Source organism: Micropterus salmoides, unplaced genomic scaffold (genome assembly GCF_014851395.1).
Source record: "Micropterus salmoides isolate LMB-PRFRI ecotype aquatic unplaced genomic scaffold, ASM1485139v1 Ms_hic_scaffold_20, whole genome shotgun sequence".
NCBI classification, from domain to species: domain Eukaryota; kingdom Metazoa; phylum Chordata; class Actinopteri; order Centrarchiformes; family Centrarchidae; genus Micropterus; species Micropterus salmoides.
In genome coordinates this window covers 22,004,468-22,025,564 of record NW_024041151.1, presented here as the reverse complement: position 1 = coordinate 22,025,564, position 21,097 = coordinate 22,004,468, and the positions used below count along the sequence as shown (strand labels likewise).

Sequence of the window (21,097 nt, the reverse complement as noted above, 5' to 3'; positions counted from 1 at the left end):
CACACAGGAGGCTTGTGCGATGACTACATCAGTGGAACGTTTAGAGATGGGTGTCTTTTTGTCTGTTAGACAGCAGGGGGAGTCAGTGAGGCTTAGACTCTTGGAACTGCATTTATCTCTTCTTTATAAGCAAAATGCACTGTTAAATGTTAACAAAAAGAATCTAAGGTGGGGGCAAACTGTTAATTGTCTAACACCATACGCTTTTATTACTATCTGAAACCAAGTTCACAGTGGAGTGACATGTACCACGCTCTTGTGCTGAGAATTCCTTAGCTTACTTAATCATTCCAGTTATCTGTAGTGGTTAGCCACTGACCACACTTTACAATAAAAACTCCTCACACTCGAACATCTACCCCACTGCACACCTATGGTTGAATAGGATCAATCAACATTAAAACACAGGGGAACTGGTTTGTCGTTATTTCAAAGCAAAAGGGTGTTAAAATATTAAGTTATGGAAAGGTTTGTCTGCGTGACAGTGTGTGTGTGTGTACATGCGAAGAAGGGGCATACATCAACTTGTTCTTCCAGTGGTCACCCCTTTAAAAGAGCTGAAGACCGTCAGTCTAGCACAGGAACATTGGGAGAAAAGCACAACAAGTGGAAATCTCAGATAAAAATGAAATTTTGGTCACAAAAACCAAGAGAAAAAACAAAACAAACTCATGTCCAGGCGCAAAGCTGACTTTGGTTGAACATGAGCCTGGAGTGGCAGTACTACTGTTGGTCAACCTTGTGTGAATGGAAATCTTGACGCTGAATCAAAGTTGTGCTGTGGTAGGTAGTGAAGCGGAAAGGAGAACTAGTGGTTGGAGAGACTGTCCTGTAAATTAGAAGGTCACATGCTCAATCCCAGAAACAGCTGTTCTCATTTTATTTTTGAATATAGTCTGGTCCATTTTGACATCACTCTCTTTGTCATTTTGATATTGCAGGGTCATTTCAATTACGAGGTCCATGATTACTAGAATGTCATCGTTAATCCAACAGAGCCAAAGGTGATCAGGCTCACTGACACATCAGTGTTAACATTCCACTATTGTCCATCATGTCTTCTCCCGTCCTCCAGGTCCATAGTGTAATCCTTTCCTTTTTCCACTTTCATAATGTTGTTAGCACATCAGTTTTAAGACTGCACGGCGGTCTCCCTTAAGACATACTGGTCAAATGTTGTGAGATGCCAGTTTGACTTTGCGTAAGCAGCAGCCAAACCCTGTCTAGGACATACTGGAGCAGCGCACTGATGGTGAACCCATCTGGGTCAGCACCTTATCCAACCACTGGAGGGGGCCATTGAGATGAAGCTCAATCCAACATGGAGTGCTGGTTACTGTCTGACGTCTGCAGAGATAAAATAAAGCGTAAGGGTAAGGAAAAACATCTCACTTGTTTTGCTTGGTCCAGTTGAGGCCCAAAGTGTGATATGTGATGGATCTTTATGGGTTATAATGTTAATCACAACCCTAGTAGCATTTCTAGATGATGACAGAATCCCCCCTATGTTCACGTAGTAGTATTTTCATTAGTACTGAAATAAAATACTGACAAAGTGATAAAGTATTTATACTCATTATTATCCCAGTTGTTACCTGAATGCTGCATAAAAAGTGTTGCTAAGATGCAATAACATTGTGATTTGACTGTTTATGCTGCTCCCTGATAAAATAAAAATGGTTTCTGCTGATACCTGTTCAGAAAAAGAAACAAACAAGAAAACTGATTCATACATGTTAACCTGTTGCTCAGAAGGTGCCTGTTATGATGTTATAATCGTGGCTCTGGACTCTGATGGTAACTTGTTATAACAAGCTAGATAAAAGGTAATGCCCTGGCAGTGGCAAATAGCTTTGGTTTCATCTTTGATTTGATTACATTAACATTTAAGTTGAGATTTACAAGAAATATTTTATTGCTACTGTATAAGGGGAATGCTGCTGGTACAACATCCTAACAAAGACAGGGTAGACCAAAGAGCACAGTAAAAGAGAATGGTGTGCGTAGCATACCTGTACTCTGCTCCCCAGCCCTTGACGAAGCTCATTCTGATGGTGCACATCCTAGTTAGTTGGTAGACTGCCTCAAACCCCTGATTGACTGACTGGGCCAGCAGTGCAGCAAACTCCTGGTTGTTAAAAATCTTCAGATTGCAGCCTAAAAAATAAACAAATGCAAAACAATTGTCAAACATAGACTGGTCATCACCATCAGCAACAGTTAATTCAGACATAGAACACCTTTCTCCATCTTGGTAAGTTTGAATTTTATGAATGTGTTAGTTACACCCAAAGGTTAATTATTAATTACTTTACAACAATGTGTGTTTTCAAAACTGGTGATTTCACTTGACCATTTCTGCGCACTTTACTTCAAAGCACCAAGCAGAGGCATTGGAAGGTGTGGGTGTATTGTATGTTGGTGAATATTCTCCACAATGCTGACAAGACTGACCCCTGAATGTCCACAAGATCCGCGTTTCCTTTTCTGTACAATTCTGTGCCTTGGTAATGATACTGTTCACACTGCTCATTTGGCCAGGAATGAAATGTTCAAAGAGTCATGGGTACAGATGAGTCAGTGAGTGTGGGTGAGAGTCTGAGAAAAACTGTCATATTGTGGAGGGCATTAGTGAGCTTTCTCAAGCTTCATTTTAATCAATATCAGGTGAAAAGAAGAAGAATGTTCAGCAACAAAGCCATCATAGAAGGTAAGCATAAAGTTTTATTTGGTGGTAGCAATTCTTGTTCCTCATTATGGATCCAAGATGCCAGATTAAAGTTTCAGTAGGAGCTCTGTCCACTTTTTGACAATAAAATGTCAACAGTGCTAATATATCCTAATTCCAAAGCAGAAAGGAGGCCTTTTGACAGTTGTGTAGTACCCACCAGGCTCAAAAAACAGAAAAAAAATACTATATATGTATACAAACCTGGTGGTATCTTGCAAACTGTGGCAGGGTGCCAGCCGTATCGCTGGTTGCAGTTAGGACTCTGGACAAAAATGGCACTGTCGCTGAGGCACTCGGCGAACACCTCCCCTCCGATGTAATACAACCTCACACCACGACCTGCCGAGTGAGACAGGAAAAATGTGAAGATAAAAAAAAATTACAAAGAATGGGAAGAAGACTGTCCATAAAATAAATAATTTAATGCGAAAACTACTACTTCCCATAAGCCTGACAAACCTTGACCTAATAGGATTCCACTGCCTTCCCTCATCTTTACAAGTTTCCTTCTCTGTAAAGATATTAACTTTGCTCAAAGAAAGTTAACTTTGTTAACTGTACTGATAAGTTACTGTACGTCTCCGTGTGTGTGTGTGCGCGCGCGTGCGCTTGTACCTATATGTCTCCTTGTCATTTCGACAGTTGCGTTCCTGTTAACATTGCTGAGGAGCCCTAGACAGAAGCGTTCAGAGTTGGAAGGGTCGGTGAAGCCATCGACTGTCAGAGATGGCTGTGAGGCGTGGAACGTCTCTCCAACCCGCTGGTTTAGCTCATAGTAGGCTATCGAGCACCAGAAAGCTGGTTCGCTGTAGGTAACCGGCTGAAGGTCTGAAAAGAAATGTATCACATTACATATTCAAAATCCTTAACTCCTTTTTTTCTATCACCTCAATACCTAGCTTTTCTACACCTTTATATTTGAAGATTTCAGTTCATTTTCAATACTACCATGGCTCTACAATAAATCAAAAAACTTCTCACTTTTTACTTTAAAGAGTTCTACACTGACTTGCAATAGAATTGAGGAAAACTGATATAGAAATACAAATAAAGCAGTCTTACCCAGGCCATGACTGACAGGTGACAGGGTGCTTGGCGACATTTCTGCTGGTGAGCCTGGGAGAAACAAAAGAGACATCATATATATGTGTATTACATTTGATGTACAGATTGTGTAAACTAGGGAATATCACAAAAACTAATACTTCAGTAACAAGTCGATGCCAAAATTCTGAAAACATGACCGTACTCATTTTTCTACAGTACAGTATGTACCGGCATCCAACAAGTGCATCTGAGACGACAGCTCTGATATCGTGTATGGAAACCGGGATGAAGTTAGTTTAATATTTAACATTTGTTGGTTTTCACAGCTGTTACTTTCAATATCTCCGTGTCAAAGCTTAGATTTTTTCCTAGTTTTATGATGTTGTGATGTGATGTTGGAGAGCCAATTTAGGCTAGTGTTTCACATCAACTGAAAATCACCAACGATGCAGTTTGCAGCGCAAATAAGGGAATGTCTGTCTAAAGTACCCGACAGTATGGTCGGAGTCAGGGACAATCTTAAAAGTAATAAAATAGGAACAACCCTTAAGGGTTGTAAAAACAAGTTAAGGAAATTAATTGATTAATTAATCTGGCATATTGCAAGGTTGTAATTTCAAATAGCTTGCTCATTTATGAATATACTGACATCAAATAAACTGTCATCTGTCCTGGACATCCTTTCACAGCTGTTAGTTCTTTGTAATTTTCATATGATTTGTTTTTTAAACGAGTGTAGTTGTTTGTTTTTTACTGTGGTATCAAAATGGGTATAAAGAATTGTGGAATTTCACTGGCATTGGTATTGACTACTAAATTTCTGGTATTGTGACAACCCTAGTGTAAACTGTGCTGTTTAATGTTACTGATGCTGTTTGTACTGTTTATGTTCACTTCTGTAATAATGTGTTTATCAGCGCAAGAAAATAAAGTTTGGCTTTGAGAATGATTTTAATGTCAAAACTGATCTTCTGACCCTCAACCTTACAGTGTGCCCAACTAGTGAGATATACAGCTGTATGTAGACTAGCATAACACTCAGCTAGTCTACCTGTTTCCATACTTTGACTCATCTGCTGGTCACTGGTCTCTCCATCTTCACTGATGTAGCCAGGTGGAGGAGTCTCTGTAAAAAACACAACATATGATAAGAATGCATTTTAAACACACTGCACATGAGAAAGACTGCAGGTCTATGTGTGTTCATGCAAGTCATAGGCTAATAAAGGTCATGCCTCTATGATCATATGTACAGTACAAACAACCACCAAACTGGCAACTGTAACTTTAATTAACTTCTATTTAAAACAAATCTAGTTGGCTTGATTGACAGCTGACGTAAGAAAAAATAAAATGTTCCTGCCCCACATACAGACCTGGTATGTAGTTATTAGGAGGGTCTATGCCAGCAGGGAAGTTGGTGTTTTCAGGGATGGAGTTTGTAAAGTCATCTAGAGGCGGAAGCTCTGTCAGAATTTCTGTGTGGCGTGGCACCAACACCGGAGGCAGCACTGGAGAGAAAAGGAAGCGTCACTGGCAGAGGCAAATTTGATTTTGCTAAAAATCATATAATTAAATGCATGTTGTTGGGGGTTTTTTTACGAAGTGTGCTGTTGCAACAACATTGTGCTTCTTATACACACACGAAAACACAGGGAAATAAACACATCCAGAGAGGTTTCCACTACAAAATCTGGCAAAACTACAGTGAAGTACAGTAAAGTGATAATGCCAATTTTAGTTGCATGATGATTGATTATAGACCTTCAAGGCACCGTGAAGATCACAGCCAGCAGCATTCAGATTAAAAACTATTTCAAGAATTATTACCAGGCGTCTCCACTCTCTGGTAATGGTAGGGATTGACACACACTTCATCCTTTTTGAGGTTGAAGGCATACTGGCAGGCGTCAATGGCCCTCAGCTCATGGTGGCTGTGAAGGTCGGGCCATCTCCACAGGCGGCAGTAGATGACGTGGGGCAGGCCCTTACGATGGGACACCTGAAGACGCCCATCCAGTGACCTGAGAAGGTTGGGACAGAGGACAGCTCATTGATCTTCACAGGGCACCATAAACTGGGCGGGATGTTTAGAAAGGTTTGCACTTTGCAGCGAGGCAATATCCAAATGGAAACAAACAGGACAAACAAGTAAGGCCACTAACTCGCCAACCAGCTGCAATGTTTTATGGCTAAACCTCGTTTTATGAGACTCATCAGCACAGCTACAAAGAGCCATTGCACAGACAGGCAAGGCAAGGCAAGTTTATGTGTATAGCACATTTCAACAACAAGGTAATTCAAAGTGCTTTACATAAAACATAAAAGCAACAGGGAAATATAAAAAAGTTTAAAAGCATCATAGGGGAATTGAAAAAATACGCATTAAAATATAATAAAAGTTACAGTAATCTCTGAAACTAGTATCCAAAAAACAAAACACCACCTTAATCTTTTCAGCTCCTTTGTAAATTCAGCCTATAATTTACAAACCTTGCTTTACTGCAAATCGGATGTTTATTATAGACACAACATCTCTGTGGAAATCACCCTAAAACCCATCTTTATTTATTTTGAAGAGTAATCAATACTACCAATTCATCTGTAGCATAGGCAGTGAACATCACTCACATTGTGTGACATATCTTTGCTATTGCAACTCCAATTGATGTACATTTTCATTAAAATACAGCAAAATTATTCCTTATTCCTGTATTATATAAATCATTATTGCACTAATGGCAGTGATATGTTTTTTTATGAGGCTATGACATTATAGACTGTTTCAAAGGCTTTTGATGATCTTAATAAAAAGAGGTGGCCACACAAGCCAGTATGTAGTGATACTATAGACTACAGAAAGACATTAAAGACAACATTAAAGCAACAATTGCAGGTCTGAAGAGATGGATAGGGATTGTTGATTCATTGTGTGTTTAGAGTGCGTGTGAGTATATTCACCTGCTGTGGTCATGGTATCCGTACATGCCTGTAGAGTCCCACTGCTCTATCGTGTGGCCTGTGCCTAGACCCCATAGATCTGAGCAATTACTACAGACAAACATACACGCACACACAAAAGACATGCATACACATGTGCACACACAAACACGCGCACACACACACACACACACAGGACAAGTGCAAAAAGGATAAAAATAAAAGCAAACAGATGGTAAACATGAGGCATTTCATTCCAAATTAGTAGGATGAAATCACAAACATGTACAGTTGGTCTCTTATTGGCACAAAGGACGGAAATTTTAAAATAGAACCGCACTTTTCAATAAGAGACGCTAACTGGGTGACAGGTGATCATGTGACAAATCCAAACTGGACAGAGAGTGATGTGGTGCAAACAGGTGATGTAAGGGGGGTAGAGGGGATTGAATTGTGGCTGCCTGTTAAAACTTATTAGATGAAAGGTGACGCCAGATGAATTGATTTTAAATAATAATTTACATATGTGATCAAACTCGCACTGTAGAAAGATATGAATAATAATACCTCACCACTTTACGTGTCTTCAAGGGTTTAAGGTTCAATAAGCTGCTGCGATGTCTGCTTGCATTTGCAATCTAAACTACACATAAGTCACATTTCAGCACATCACAGTATTTCTAAGATATGTATACAGGTGAAACTTGAAAAATTAGCATATCGTGCAGAAGTTCATTTATTTCAGTAATTCAACTTAAAAGGTGAAACTAATATATTATATAGACTCATTACATGCAAAGTGAGATATTTCAAGCCTTTGATATAATTTCGATGATTATGGCTTACAGCTTATGAAAACCCCAAATTCAAAATCTCAGAAAATTAGAATATTGTGAAAAGGTTCAGTATTGTAGGCTCAAAGTGTCACATTCTAATCAGCTAATTAATCCAAAACACCTGCAAAGGGTTCCTGAGCCTTTAATTGGTCTCTCAGTCTGGTTCAGTGGAATTCACAATCATGGGGAAGACTGCTGACCTGACAGTTGTGCAGAAAACCATCATTGAAACCCACCACAAGGAGGGAAAGCCTCAAAAGGTAATTGCAAAAGAAGTTGGATGTTCTCAAAGTGCTGTATCAAGGCACATTAACAGAAAGTTACGTGGAAGGGAAAAGAGTGGAAGAAAAAGGTGCACAAGCAGCAGGGATGACCGTAGCCTAGAGAGGATTGTCAGGAAAAGGCCATTCAAATGTGTGGGGGAGCTTCACAAGGAGTGGACTGAGGCTGGAGTTACTGCATCAAGAGCCACCACACACAGACGGGTCCTGGACATGGGCTTCAAATGTCGTATTCCTCTTGTCAAGCCGCTCCTGAACAACAAACTACGTCAGAAGCGTCTTACCTGGGCTAAAGGAAAAAAAGAACTGGTCTGTTTCTCTTTTCTGATGAGAGCAAATTTTGCATCTCATTTGGAAACCAAGGTCCCAGAGTCTGGAGGAAGAATAGAGAGTCACACAATCCAAGATGCTTGAAGTCCAGTGTGAAGTTTCCACAGTCTGTGTTGGTTTGGGGAGCCATGTCATCTGCTGGTGTTGGTCCACTGTACTTTATTAAGTCCAGAGTCAACGCAGCCGTCTACCAGGGACATTTTAGAGCACTTTATGCTTCCTTCAGCAGACGAGCTTTATGGAGATGCTGACTTCATTTTCCAGCAGGACTTGGCACCTGCCCACACTGCCAAAAGTACCAAAACCTGGTTCAATGACCATGGGATTACTGTGCTTGATTGGCCAGCAAACTCGCCTGACCTGAACGCATTGCCAAGAGAAAGATGAAAGACATGAGACTGAACCATGCAGAAGAGCTGAAGGCTGCTATTGGAGCATCCTGGTCTTCCATAACATCTCAGCAGTGCCACAGGCTGATAGCATCCATGCCACGCCGCACTGAGGCAGTAATTCAGGCAAAAGGGGCCCAAACCAAGTACTGAGTACATATGCATGATTATACTTTTCAGAGGGCTGACATTTCTGTATTTAAAATGCTTTTTTTATTGATTTCATGTAAAATTCTAATTTTCTGAGATTTTGAATTTGGGGCTTTCATAAGCTGTACGCAATAATCATCGAAATGATATCAAATAAAGGCTTGAAATATCTCACTTTGCATGTAATGAGTCTATATAATATATTAGTTCCGCCTAATTTGAATTTCTGAAATGAACTTTTGCACGATATGCTATTTTTTTCGAGTTTCACCTGTACATCTATGCAGCAATGATATGTGACTGCACGAAATGTGTCAATAACAGAACAAAAAAACAAAAAAACAGATACACAACACGTGTATGTACAAACACAAAGAGTGTGTATGACTGAAGAAAGCACACATCCCGACAGTTGCTAACATGTCAACTCTAAAGCTCTTCGGATGTTCTTTTCCACAGCATCTTGGAGAAGAGGGGAGTAGGAGGCGATTCTGTTGTCTGATCAGAGAAAAGAGAGTTGCCAGACCAGTCTGTACAAGACCCGGTATCTTGGCACTTATCAGCCAAGCCAAGGTGTTCTACAACTACAAGCCCCATGTAGACTATCCAGACGCAGCTAATGTCTTGCCTTCTTCCTTTCTCACTTAAAAGGTCACCACTACAATCCCTACTGGCAGTCTGTCAAAAGTCCTCTCTCTGAGCATGACTCCTGATCCTCATCCACTCACAAAGCTAGACTTGTATGTTAAATCTGCAAAACATCACAAGGATATCTGCACCCAGAGCTGATGTACACCGTTTTTTAATTTATTTATTTCAGGTTTATTTAACAGGGACAATGCACACTAATAACATAAATAAATGTATAATGTGCAAGAATTAACCAAAAGGCTATTTTACATCTGCTGTCCCTGGATAGATCGTAATAGGTCACACCTAAAATGATTAAAATAGTACATAAAAGGTTAAGCCCAGTACAAGTAAAAATTGACTATAAATGTATACATTTTTTTGACTAGACCAACATAAAAACAAGAACAGTCTACTGTTCAAAAAGTTACCCGTGCCTGCTATCTCTTGACACAGCTGAGGACTTCCTGTTACCTCCACTCAGAGAAATCTACATAGTCCTACACCTGCTATCTCGGAGAAATCCTCCAGACACCTCTTTGAAATTCTCCCCCACCCAAGCAAAAACCCCAGACAAATACCAACAGCCTAAGAAACTTTTTTTTTTTTTTTTATATATATAAATCAACCATACTTTTGCGTTCAAAGGGAAGTGATCTATGCATCATCATGCCATCTACCGGAAACTACTGAGCTCTGTCGTCAAGCAGTTCACCCAGGCCTACAATTGGATGGCAGGTTTGCCTCCAACATGGAGCTACTTTAACCAAGCCACCGTAAATCTGTGAAAAGTGATGGCAACAGAAAACACTTTCCATTGCCATACTTCTGTTTAAACTCACTCCTTTCAGTGTTTACCATTTGCTGACCAATGGCAACACGTTAATACAAGAAAAGCAGCTAAGCAAACGAAAGCACTTCTGCCTATATTTATTTGTGTACTACCAACAATCGACTTCTTCACCAATTGGTTCAGCACAAACAACAAAAAGTAGCGCAAAACAAGTAGGTGATTGGTGACTCATTATATAGAGCTGAAAGAACGTTGCTCGTACGTCCCAAACCCTGAAATTCAGAGATTTAAAAAAAAAAAAAATAATAATAATAAAAATTTCTTGAAGACAGCAGCAGTATTCAAGTAAATGTCTAACATGAACCACCGTCACCTTATCACTACCACTTCAGAAGCTACTATCTAGCCTACATTCCTGAGAGTGAAGAAACAGAGAGGCCTGGCAAAGACACTTAAGCCTCATGTGCACGTTTTATCCCTTTTCCACATGTACTTCTCTAAATTCAATGAGACTAGTTTCGGGTATAGTGTTCAGCATACAGTATATAACCACATAACGTGTGTTGATATATGCTGCAGTGTCATCTTGGGTCAACAGTTTTCATGTAATCCTAGCACTGCCCTGCTTCATACTTTATTTGCCGAACTCCACAACACTCACACTCGCAGTACCGGCTACAATGATGAGAGCTCCACTGAACTGCACTTACCTGAGCCAGCACTGATGCTCACACTGGTTCAATAACTTTGATATTAAACACATTTAAGCTAGCGTGTCGATTCAAAGTGTAAATCTACACAGCATGCATTAAGGCCACAATGTGATTAGAAATGCCTAACGTCAGCCAGCATTGCTGAGACACTATCACCCCACCAGGAACATCGCCATCTGATATTACCAGAGTCGTAGAAGATGAACCCTTCCATAATACATGAAAAGTAAACACACGCAGTACTAGTATTAGCACCGCCTCTGCTAACCCAGACACCTGCCATATTTATTTATCCTGCCACCTCTTCAGCTTCTCACCTGGAGGTCAACACAATATGCTGTCAATGCAAATACACTGATAGTTGTCTAACCAAATGCATGCCAGATTTACATTGATCACATTGTAATACCCAGAATAAATGGGTAGTCTTGAGGCCCGTGTGTGTTCCTACCTGTCAAAAATTAACCCGAGGAAGCATGGTGGTGTGGTGATAAGGAATGGCATTCTTCAATGAACGACCAAGCTTCAAGACACCATTTTTAAAAACAAGCTGCCCTGTTGAACTGTATTTGAGCAGGACACTAAATCCCCATCAGCTCCAGGTGAGCCGTTTTCTGGCGGACGTGGATGAAACACAACTACTCTGCAGGGACAGATTCTATTATTGATAGTTTATAATTAAAAGGAAATTCAGAGAGAAAGAAGAGAGAGGGTGGATTACATAGAAAATTTGAGACGGGAAGCTCATAAAATCTTCACAGAGCAGCCTAGTTATCGCCCCTTTCTGCAGATCCTCTGCGGATTGATTGACGTTAATCACATGCTTCTCATGGGGCTCCCCTGACTTTGCCACCTTTCTCGTGGTAAGGTTTCACCTGGTCTGGTGACTTGGCTCGTGTACCTAGTCATGTGACACAAGAGAAGTCTACACTGAAAGCCATAAGACCTGTAATCATTCAGATTACACATCTACAGTATTAGCAGGTTTGGGTGGACAGTTCACTTTCAAGACAGTCAAATGACTTTTTTCTATTCTCTGAGGTTAAAGTGTTCCGTTTCCAGAGGAAAGTGAACAGATATAATGGATAAAAGGTTTATTTTTCCTCTTTTGCTCTTTTACAGCCTTTGCAAAGACATTAATCATATGTGGCGATGGTACAGTGGATACGACACATGCCTATATATATATATATATATATATATATATATATATATATATGTCTGTGGGAGCTGGTGTGTGCACCAAAGCCCAGGGTAAACATATAACGCCATCCTAAACTGACATCAGCCATTCAGAATGCCTTTTGTCTTCTTACCTTTTGTTTACTATAGTCTGCCTGATTATAGGGTTGAGCCGATGGACGATGTCATCGTCCATTAGCGATTGCTGACCGACATCACAACGTTGAGTAGGCATCGTGATTGTAAAACCGGCAAAAAATCTAAATTTTTCACTTTTTTTTTTCAAAAACATGGTATCTAAACAAACTTCATTTGCAGAAGGACAGAGATACTGGTGCTCGCAGAGTATTGGTGCAACTCTAGGCTTTTAATACATAAAACAAAAAGCTAACTGATGATTAATGATTAACATCTGATGATCTTAATCCAGATAATGCCTTCCAACAAGCTAAGCCTATGTCAAACTGTAATGAGATGAAAGGAAATACTGAAACATAGTTTCAGTATATCAGGCAGTTCAGGATTTTGTAAAAAGACCAAAGCGTAGGCACGATCAGAGCCTGTCACTTATCCAGCGATTGATCAAAATAGAGCAAACCATCCAAATCGTAGCACACAATGGGGAACGCGCAGACATGCTTCCTGCATATAGTTAAGACAACTTTGGCTGGCATCGTGTTGGACATCTGTTTCCTCCAATCAGGTTTCACTTCTGTTGCCTTGCTAACCTGCTGAACAACAGAAAGCGGAAGTGGACCTTCTGTTGCACAACAAAGACTTTTCTTACTGCAAGCCTGTGGGTACCAGTCACCCTCCTTCTTGCTTTCATGTGTGTTGACACAACTCGCTGCGCTGATCTGTGTTGGTGGTATTGTGGTATACCAGTGCACAGGGACTGCGGATGTGTGCTTGTCTGAATGTGAGCACGACTCGATGCCATGTGTTAGTGCTGAAGCCATTAGTTGATTCGTTTTGATAATTCATAATGACACATGGTTGTTACAATTCCCTACAATAATGACCACGTTGAGTGTGAGTGTGTGTGTGTGTGTGTGTGTGTGTAAGCATGTAGAAGACAGAGCCAGAAAGGCCGTGGACATACCGGATGTGTGTTTGTCTTCATCTCACCTGGGTATGGTGACACACTTTGTGTTGCTGTTCTGCGTGCTGATAGCCTTCTCTAGCTCGTCCAGCTGCCCCGTCTTCTTCACCTTCTTCACCAAGCTTTTCACAGCCTTCTCACACCATTTCTCCTCCTGCCCACCTCCATTCTGCTCCCCGACTCCTCCAATTCCTCCCCCTGCTCCTCCACTCCCTGCAGGAGTCTTCTTCCACCCCAGGAGGCGTTTCACTACCGGGGGAGTGAAGGGAAGGATGGAGGACATGGTGGCTTATGTATGTATGTGTGTATGTGTGTGTTTTGATGGCCCTCTTAGTCTGACGTAAAGAGAAAAAGGTAGAGGGGAAGGAGAGTAATATGGTTGATGGGTTATTGTCTGAACTCCCACTGGAGTTTTTTTTTTTAACTATATAAACAGAATATATGTATGCGTTTTTAATTACTGTCTAGTTGGAACTAAGGCATCAGTCTAGATGAGTCTTGGGAAATATCAGATTGAAAGCACACAACGTAAGGAGTGGAGAGGAGTACATCCAAAGACACCTAAGAAACAGAGGGGGGAAAAAAAGAAAGCACACAACAACACGTGTGAACACAAAGAGTTACAGTTTGGAAGCATTCACGGATTCTGTTCCATATTCACCATTCGTCTCTCTGTAGGTCAACCTCTGATAAATACATTTTACTGCTGGTGCACGCTTTGCTCTGCTGTTTAGTGCTTTTCGATTATAATAACAAAATAAACAGGTTTGCCATCTCACAAAACCACTTAAAATTTTGTGCATTGGTGATTATTAAAGTGAGCAGATGTATCCTTCATTTACCACTGTTTTTACTAGTGGCAATTTATTATATAAACCTATCACCACCCAACATTTCACTATATATACCAAACTGTTGGGTCACTTGATCTCATAGATGTACATAAAGCTGTAGTTCTGAACAAATCATTTCTTTGTGTACTACCAACAACAGAACCATGTACTTTAGCAAAATTATCCATTATATTCCATATGACAAGGCTGTGGACGATCCAAACCAATACATGGTTTCTTTTCTTTATGAGGTCAACCTTTAAAGTCATGTTCAAGCAATGTTTTTTTTTTTTTTTTACTGAGGTGACAAATCTATGTCAATATCTAAGCTGTTCCTATAGTAAAACTATGCTATTATCGAAACCAGTGTTCACCCTCTCATACGGACTTTGTTAAACCCCTCTTAGGAGCAGGGTCTTAAAGCCTTACCACACAAAGCATGCCGACTCATTCAGATCCTTTTGTCAGACCATCAACCATTCTGGCAGGTGAGTAATACACTATTTTGAAATTCCTATCAAGCAAGCAAAAGTGCTGAAAATAGCTAGCAAAATATGGAATTCTATGGATGCAAAACATGAGTTTACATGAGCTCTGATTTGCATATGTAACCTTATCCTTTATTAAAGTTCTCATTTTACTGCCAAGATCCATTTTCCAGCGTAATGAGGAAACACACATGCTCAGACAAAGCAAGTCCAGAAAGGATCTACAGAGAATACTCAAATTGATTTGTTAAATCAAATTTGAAATCGTATCTTTTTTCCGTGGGCCCAGTCATCTCAAAAGAGAAACACTTTTGTCAGGTGTAGATTAGAGCACCACATTATTTATCAAATAGGCTTAAAATATAAACAGATAGCAGCACAGCTTCTCAACTCAGGTGCCAGGGAGGAAGGGAAGAAGGGATAACTGTCCTCAGCATGTTCCTCTGAAAGTCCAAGCTCCTTCTAAGAATCCATTTCCCAGTCTTAACCCTTGGACTGCTTACTTAATAGTGCAAGTATGAATGGTTTTCAGAACGAGGCAGACCTTTCCTGAAAATAATTAACAACAGCCATACTCTTAGTACCTGCAGTTGCTAGTTTGTTGTCTAAACATTCGAGCATGCCATCCACTAGGGCTAGCATACACTACATAAATAACTGCATTGATGTCTAAATAAGAGAAGGCTGGAAGTAAAATACTGTAGGTTGGTCAATACCTTGATTGTGATCACTGAAGAGTATTATATAGCAAAATAAAAGATCACTTAATATTGTGGTTATTCCTTTTGCTAAAGGTTATACACGAAAGGAGGTGGGATAAACTCTTATAACAACATAAAAACACTGCTGTATGTGGAAGCCTATAAAACTGAACAGAAAGTCTTAATGTAAGGAACAAAAAGCAAAACAAAAAAAAAAACGTGCCGATGTGGCCACAATGTATATGTCTACTGGAAATGCTGACCACGGCTATCAGGGCCTTGTGGGCAAAATAAGCAACCTTATTTTGTCTGCAATGTCTCGTCTTTTTTTTGTGATACACTGTCTGTTTGGGTTACTTGTTCCCCCCGAGACCATACACACAAAACACACACAGCACACACGGTTAGAAGAATAAGCTAACGCTACAAACGGCAATTCAGACTAATCAGCCACTGGATGTAGACTTTGACAAGCCACAAAAAAAGCGAGTTCATTTCACAGATAGGTGACATTTGCTGTGATATACAGGCACAGTGAAGAATATTCAGATTTCTTTTGTCTCGAAATGACAGCCCCCCTCCTTCTCCTCCTCCTCCCTTCGCCTCCAAAAACAAACATAAAAAAAAAAAAAAAAAAAAAAAAAAAAAAGAGTACGAAAAATCCGCTAGCAAGCTTGCTACTTTGTGTCACAGACAAATAAACAGGTCTGTTGCACGTTCCGTCGCTAACAAATCCGATCAGTTTCATTGTTAAAAACACACTTACCCGACGAGGAGATGAAAGGATACTAAACGGCCTCTCAGGTGTCTGTCAGAAAAGCCTTCTTGTTCATTTAAAATGCATCGAGAGAGACTTTAAACTGTATTTTCCACCTCCGAGCCGCCGGGATGATGGCCCCTCATTCAAAGCGCAACCAAACATGTATCGCTTCATGCAAAACATTAACGGCAGCGAGACGACTTAATGCCCCGCCTCCTCTCTCTTTCTATTGGCTGAATCCCGGGGTTCAGCCGATAACCTGTTGCCAGACGTGTGTTTTATTGGCTCGAGGTCGTGCCTGTCATACGCTGTTACGTACGAAGGTATGTCGGTAATGTTTGTCAGTGGGTACCTTGATTGTCCTTTTGCACTTGCATAACACTGTAGCTCGTTTATTAAAGAGGAGAGAATACAATATAATAACATAGAATAAACATAGGCTACATATTATAGATAGACGAATAAAATATACAATGTTACCACTTTTTTATTTTTATTTTTTTACACAATTCTTCCATTCTCAAAATTGAGTGTTTTAACACACCGCGACGCGGCACACTTGTAGGCCTGTGCTATTCAAATTGTGAATTACAGTGAAAGCACTTGATTTTAAAAATAAAGCAAACTGTGCTGCTGCTGACAAACTACACAGGGTTACCATAAACTATATAAGCCTATATAAATATTACATTGAAATCGTGTGACAGTATATAGGCTATAGGCTACTTTAGCCTATCATTGGTCACTTAACTCAGTTAAGTTAATAATGTTATTATACATTATTATTAATGTATAATGATTATCCTTAATAGACCCAGTTAAGTTAACTGGGTCTATTTAGGATAAACATTATCGTCTATTTTTCTTAAATGTTTTACAGTTTTCTTTTTTTCAAAATAGCCCAGGCATGCTTCATTTGTGCTATTTATTAAAATTCATTTATTTATTTATTCACTGAAAACCGCATACAAATTTCTAAAAGGACATGACGCCTCCCTAAAGGCAGAGTAGGCTATGGATCATCAGGTTAAGCCTACGTGCTTTTTCGTGTTTGTAGTGAAATGTTAAGCAGTAATCACTTAGATAAATCATCAGAAGGTTGTGGTTGCGACAACCTATAGGCCATTTGGTGATATCATGCAAATATTCAGACAAATGAACCTTCGGCACGTGCACGCAAATCAAAGTCTCTCTGTGGAGGAATCATTGCCTGGTGTGTCAGCATAGATGGTACTTCAAACCGGTGATTATTTTCCTCACCATACACTGTTAAAGGAGCCAAAGAGGCGCATGCTCTCTGCGCACAGTCACCTGGGACCTGTTGCTCAGCTGCGGCTACTGCTGTGTTATGAGAACGCCTGTTCTAGATTTAAGGGATTCTTCATTTTATCCTTCATCGTCATGGACATACGTGATGCGCTACAGACTGGCCGCGTTATAACCAGCCAGTAATCAAGCTGGATGAAAACAGTAAGACATAAAGGTGACACAACAAGTCACTGTCTTTTATCTCAGTCAGCTTCACCAACGAAAGGAGTCCACACACTTGTAAGTAATTTTATGCTTTGTCTTTCAGTCATTGCCTTAACTAGTGGCCTCAGGGTTTGGCAAACACTTGTAAGAATGACTGTCAGTAGACTCAACATGCTGTTGACTTTAGGATATTAGACTGTTATCCCACTGTAACAGTCAATATTTTACATGCAGTGAAATATGGTCATTTAAAAAGTGCTGTTGTTGAAAAGGAAAATAAATCAAATACTCCACTGAAGCCAATGGGTAAAATATTGTTAACCCAACTTTTCCGAGCTAAAGAAAGAGAGAGTTAATCCACTTAGCTGCATATTACATGTTCCACACTGTGTCTACAGGGGCTGTGTGTCTACTGGCAGGTAGGTATTATATGAAGCTTTGAGTGTGTAGACAAAAACAAATAATAAACCTCACTGGACCATCACCTAGGAGACAGAAACTCCAGAGGGTTGCCTGCAGTGTTGGCTGTAAAAATCTCCTAGGTAGACCAATGTCACTGCAGTGGTCTGAGGTCATTCAGGATAGGGCGGCAATTTATATATTTTCTCTGTTATGATTACAAAAATCTTTTCTCATGTAATATTTTATATGTGTGTGCAGGTGAGAGTCCGATTTGTACGCCGCGGGCAATGGGCAAATTCTGCAGGTGCTGCAAATGCAACGGGAGACTGTTGTGCATGTGCCTGCTGCCTTTCATGATGACCAGCCACCTTCTGATTTATATCATGGTGACCATATTCGTCACCATCTCCTACACGCCTCCAAAAATAATCATCCACTACATTGCCCCAGGGATTTCTGCCAACTCCTCTGCACTGGCCTCTCACCCACTTGGCCCTTTCTGGAACCTTCGTCTGGAGGACAGCGCGCTGTGGAACCAGTTGCAGCATGCTTGGGACCGTCACCACAATCCAATACTGCGAGGAAACACAACTGGGATAATGAGGAAGCCAAAAGTTAAGCCTTTATCAGAAATAGAAGACGAATGCCTTTCTGACTGCATGTCACACAAGTGTTCAGTCCCTCGTGTGCAGGATTTAAACAGCTTGCCAGAACAAATGAGGGCATTTATCTGGTCAATGCACTGCCGGGAGTATCCGCTCCTCATCAATCAGCCTGGTATGTGTAGGAGGAAAAATAGCAGCTTTGGTCTGGATTCTCCCATGCTCATCATGGCCATCAAATCTCAAGTGGGGAACTTTGAAAACAGGCAGGCCATCCGTGAAACCTGGGGACACAGTGGTCTGGTGAAGGGGGAATCAAATAAGGAAGGCAAATTAGTGCGCACAGTGTTTCTGCTTGGAAGGCAGGACTCTGGTACAGGTCCTCACCCAGACCTCAAAAACCTCCTGGAGCTTGAGAACCAGAAATACGCGGATATCCTACAGTGGGATTTCAGAGACACTTTCTTTAACTTGACCCTAAAGGACTTGCTGTTCTGGCATTGGCTCCAGCAATACTGCCCCACTGCCACGTTTGTGTTCAAAGGGGATGATGATGTCTTTGTCCGAACAGGTGCCCTTCTGGATTACCTGCACAAGCAATGGGAGGAGCACAACCTCTGGAAAGCCTATACAAATGAAACTGACATGGATTTGTTTGTGGGGGATGTGATCTATAATGCAATGCCAAACCGTGAGCCGTCCGCTAAATACTACATACCAGAAAGTTTCTACAAAGGCGTGTACCCACCGTACGCAGGAGGAGGAGGGGTAGTGTACTCTGGCTCACTTGCATTACGATTAAAAGCGATGTCTGAGAGGGTCCGCCTTTTCCCGATAGACGATGTGTATCTGGGCATGTGCCTGCACAGACTCGGGCTCACTCCAAGCCACCACCCGGGTTTTCTAACATTTGATCTCCCATCGACAAACAGGGACAATCCCTGCTCTTACAAATCTGTTCTGCTTGTTCACAGACGGAGTCCCAAGGAGATGCTGACACTGTGGAGGCAGCTCCAGAACATGCCAGGTCAATGCTGAGGCTCATTTGCCTGCCAAATAGGATTTATTAAGCACAGGATGAATGCTGCCACCACACTCATTTGGAAAGCTCAGGCTACACACTGTGACTGCATCTTCATGTCAAGCAGGTGGTACTCTATGAAGGTCACATGCAGTGTACCTTTCCTCCGAAGAGTTACATAAGACTGAGGAGGAGACTGATCTACCTCGGGGGTACTTTGATTATGAAGGCATTTATTTGTGTTTTCTCTTGTTTAAATCATATTTTCAGCAGTTCCAACTAAGAGTCCATTTCAAAGTGTTTCACATCAACTTTGCAGAATAATTAAAATGCAACTGATCCTGATGAAATTTATACATTTTCATGCATATCTTTTGTAACTTCAGTAATCATTTATAGCAATGCTTGACTTTGACAGTGGTTATCATTTAGCCAGGAAGGGTGTAATGTATAGAAGAATTATGTTATCTGATTTTGGAACAATTACAAGTTTTTTTAACTGCACAATATGTTGCTGATTTTAAAAGGGGCCTTGGATTTTACAAAATCAACACTCACTCACTTTTTTCATTCATGGTTACAGAAGACAAAACACCACAATGATTGATTTAAAAAAATATCTGATGAGGATTTGAAGTCATGGCAAATGTGATTGTGACTTACTCTGGCAATGTTATCCAACTATTTATTGAAAGACTCTAAATTGGAAGTGATAGTGGTGTTACTGGAGGTCTGTTGCTGTCCTCAGGGATTCCAGCAAAAAATGTATGATGTAAATAAATGTTTGTCTCTAAAAACATAATTCTATTGAATATCCTTATTTTTTATTTTATTTATGGTGTTATAGTTATATTATATATTATATTTTAGTTGTTTGGTAGTCCACTCACAGTATAAGTGCACTGTAGGTGTTTAAAGGTACAATGTGTAAAAATTGAGACTACTCCACCTGTTGAATTCATACTCCTAAATAATAAGGGGAAGCATTTCACATATCAGGTCATAATTGCTGCTAACTGCCATTAGCTAGTTAGCTCAGTTAGCCGTGCAGCTAACTTAGCGGTCCTGTTAGCTGACTGAGTCCGAAATGGGTACTGGAATCGGAGCGTGCAGGCAACAGAACCAGACTCAACAGCCTCCCAGTGAACCAAACACAGCCTCTGAGACAGATGGAGACCAGTTTGACGTCAGAGAACACTGTACCATGGTGATTTACAGCAGCTCCGACTAGGATTCTGACTCCGGGGTTTAACTCCCATCAAGCGACGGAGTGTAGAGGCCAAATATTTTCACATCTAACATCTGTGAATTAAGGGTTTATTTCAACCAAACCAGAGTTGTTGATTGTTGGAACAGCAGACAGACTAACAAAGACAAGGCTAGTCTTTCTACTGCATGTCTGCAGGTTTGGTGAATTGTATTTTGTTTCTATTGAGTTTGAATCAAGTGTGTTTTATGATGAGTTAACAAGATTAGTTTGGTGAATGAGAGAAACTTGAATTCAGAAGGTGTACTGCTTTGTTTATCTGTTTGATTAGGAAAATAGGTGTAAGAATATTTCATTTTCTGACATTTAGTGAGTTTATTTTATTTTAAAAAAAGCTAAGACAGCTTGTGTAACATAATGAACTCGCCACTCTGACACATCTTGCAGATGAAACAGGGGGGCTGAACTATACTATTGGACTATTGA

General features: G+C 40.5%; 2 protein-coding genes across 3 annotated transcripts; one reads left to right on the top strand and one right to left on the bottom strand.

Annotated features, from left to right (window-relative positions):
• Positions 1-182: 182 nt before the first annotated feature.
• smad2 (SMAD family member 2) lies at positions 183-16,068 on the bottom strand. 2 transcript variants are annotated; one of them, XM_038733539.1, is made up of 11 exons: positions 15,913-16,068; positions 13,151-13,685; positions 6,740-6,829; positions 5,609-5,802; positions 5,155-5,289; positions 4,830-4,904; positions 3,794-3,847; positions 3,347-3,559; positions 2,933-3,070; positions 2,013-2,157; positions 183-1,347 (listed from the first exon to the last, which is right to left on the bottom strand). In XM_038733539.1, exons 2-11 carry the CDS (start codon positions 13,405-13,407, stop codon positions 1,224-1,226), a joined length of 1,425 nt encoding a protein of 474 aa, XP_038589467.1. In that variant the 5' UTR covers positions 13,408-13,685; positions 15,913-16,068; the 3' UTR covers positions 183-1,223. The 2 variants fall into 2 exon arrangements, with proteins under 2 accessions (XP_038589467.1, XP_038589468.1); XM_038733540.1 differs by having other exon boundaries at positions 4,842-4,904; positions 15,913-16,067.
• A 1,906-nt stretch (positions 16,069-17,974) lies between these two features.
• LOC119914315 (N-acetyllactosaminide beta-1,3-N-acetylglucosaminyltransferase 2) lies at positions 17,975-20,147 on the top strand. The gene has a single exon (XM_038733541.1). The coding sequence runs from the start codon at positions 18,069-18,071 to the stop codon at positions 19,419-19,421; it is 1,353 nt and encodes a 450-aa protein (XP_038589469.1). The 5' UTR covers positions 17,975-18,068; the 3' UTR covers positions 19,422-20,147.
• Positions 20,148-21,097: the final 950 nt, after the last annotated feature.

What these genes read in the sequence shown, in the direction of transcription:
- smad2 (XM_038733539.1), bottom strand. Translation starts at nt 13,407, where the DNA reads ATGTCCTCCATCCTTCCCTTCACTCCCCCGGTAGTGAAACGCCTCCTG. An exon ending in ACCTGTCAGTCATGGCCTGG is followed by an intron (nt 3,560 to 3,793) that starts GTAAGACTGCTT and finishes ATTTCTTTTCAG; the next exon opens with ACCTTCAGCCGGTTACCTAC. An exon ending in AGTTTGCAAGATACCACCAG is followed by an intron (nt 2,158 to 2,932) that starts GTTTGTATACAT and finishes TTTATTTTTTAG; the next exon opens with GCTGCAATCTGAAGATTTTT.
- LOC119914315 (XM_038733541.1), top strand. Translation starts at nt 18,069, where the DNA reads ATGGGCAAATTCTGCAGGTGCTGCAAATGCAACGGGAGACTGTTGTGC.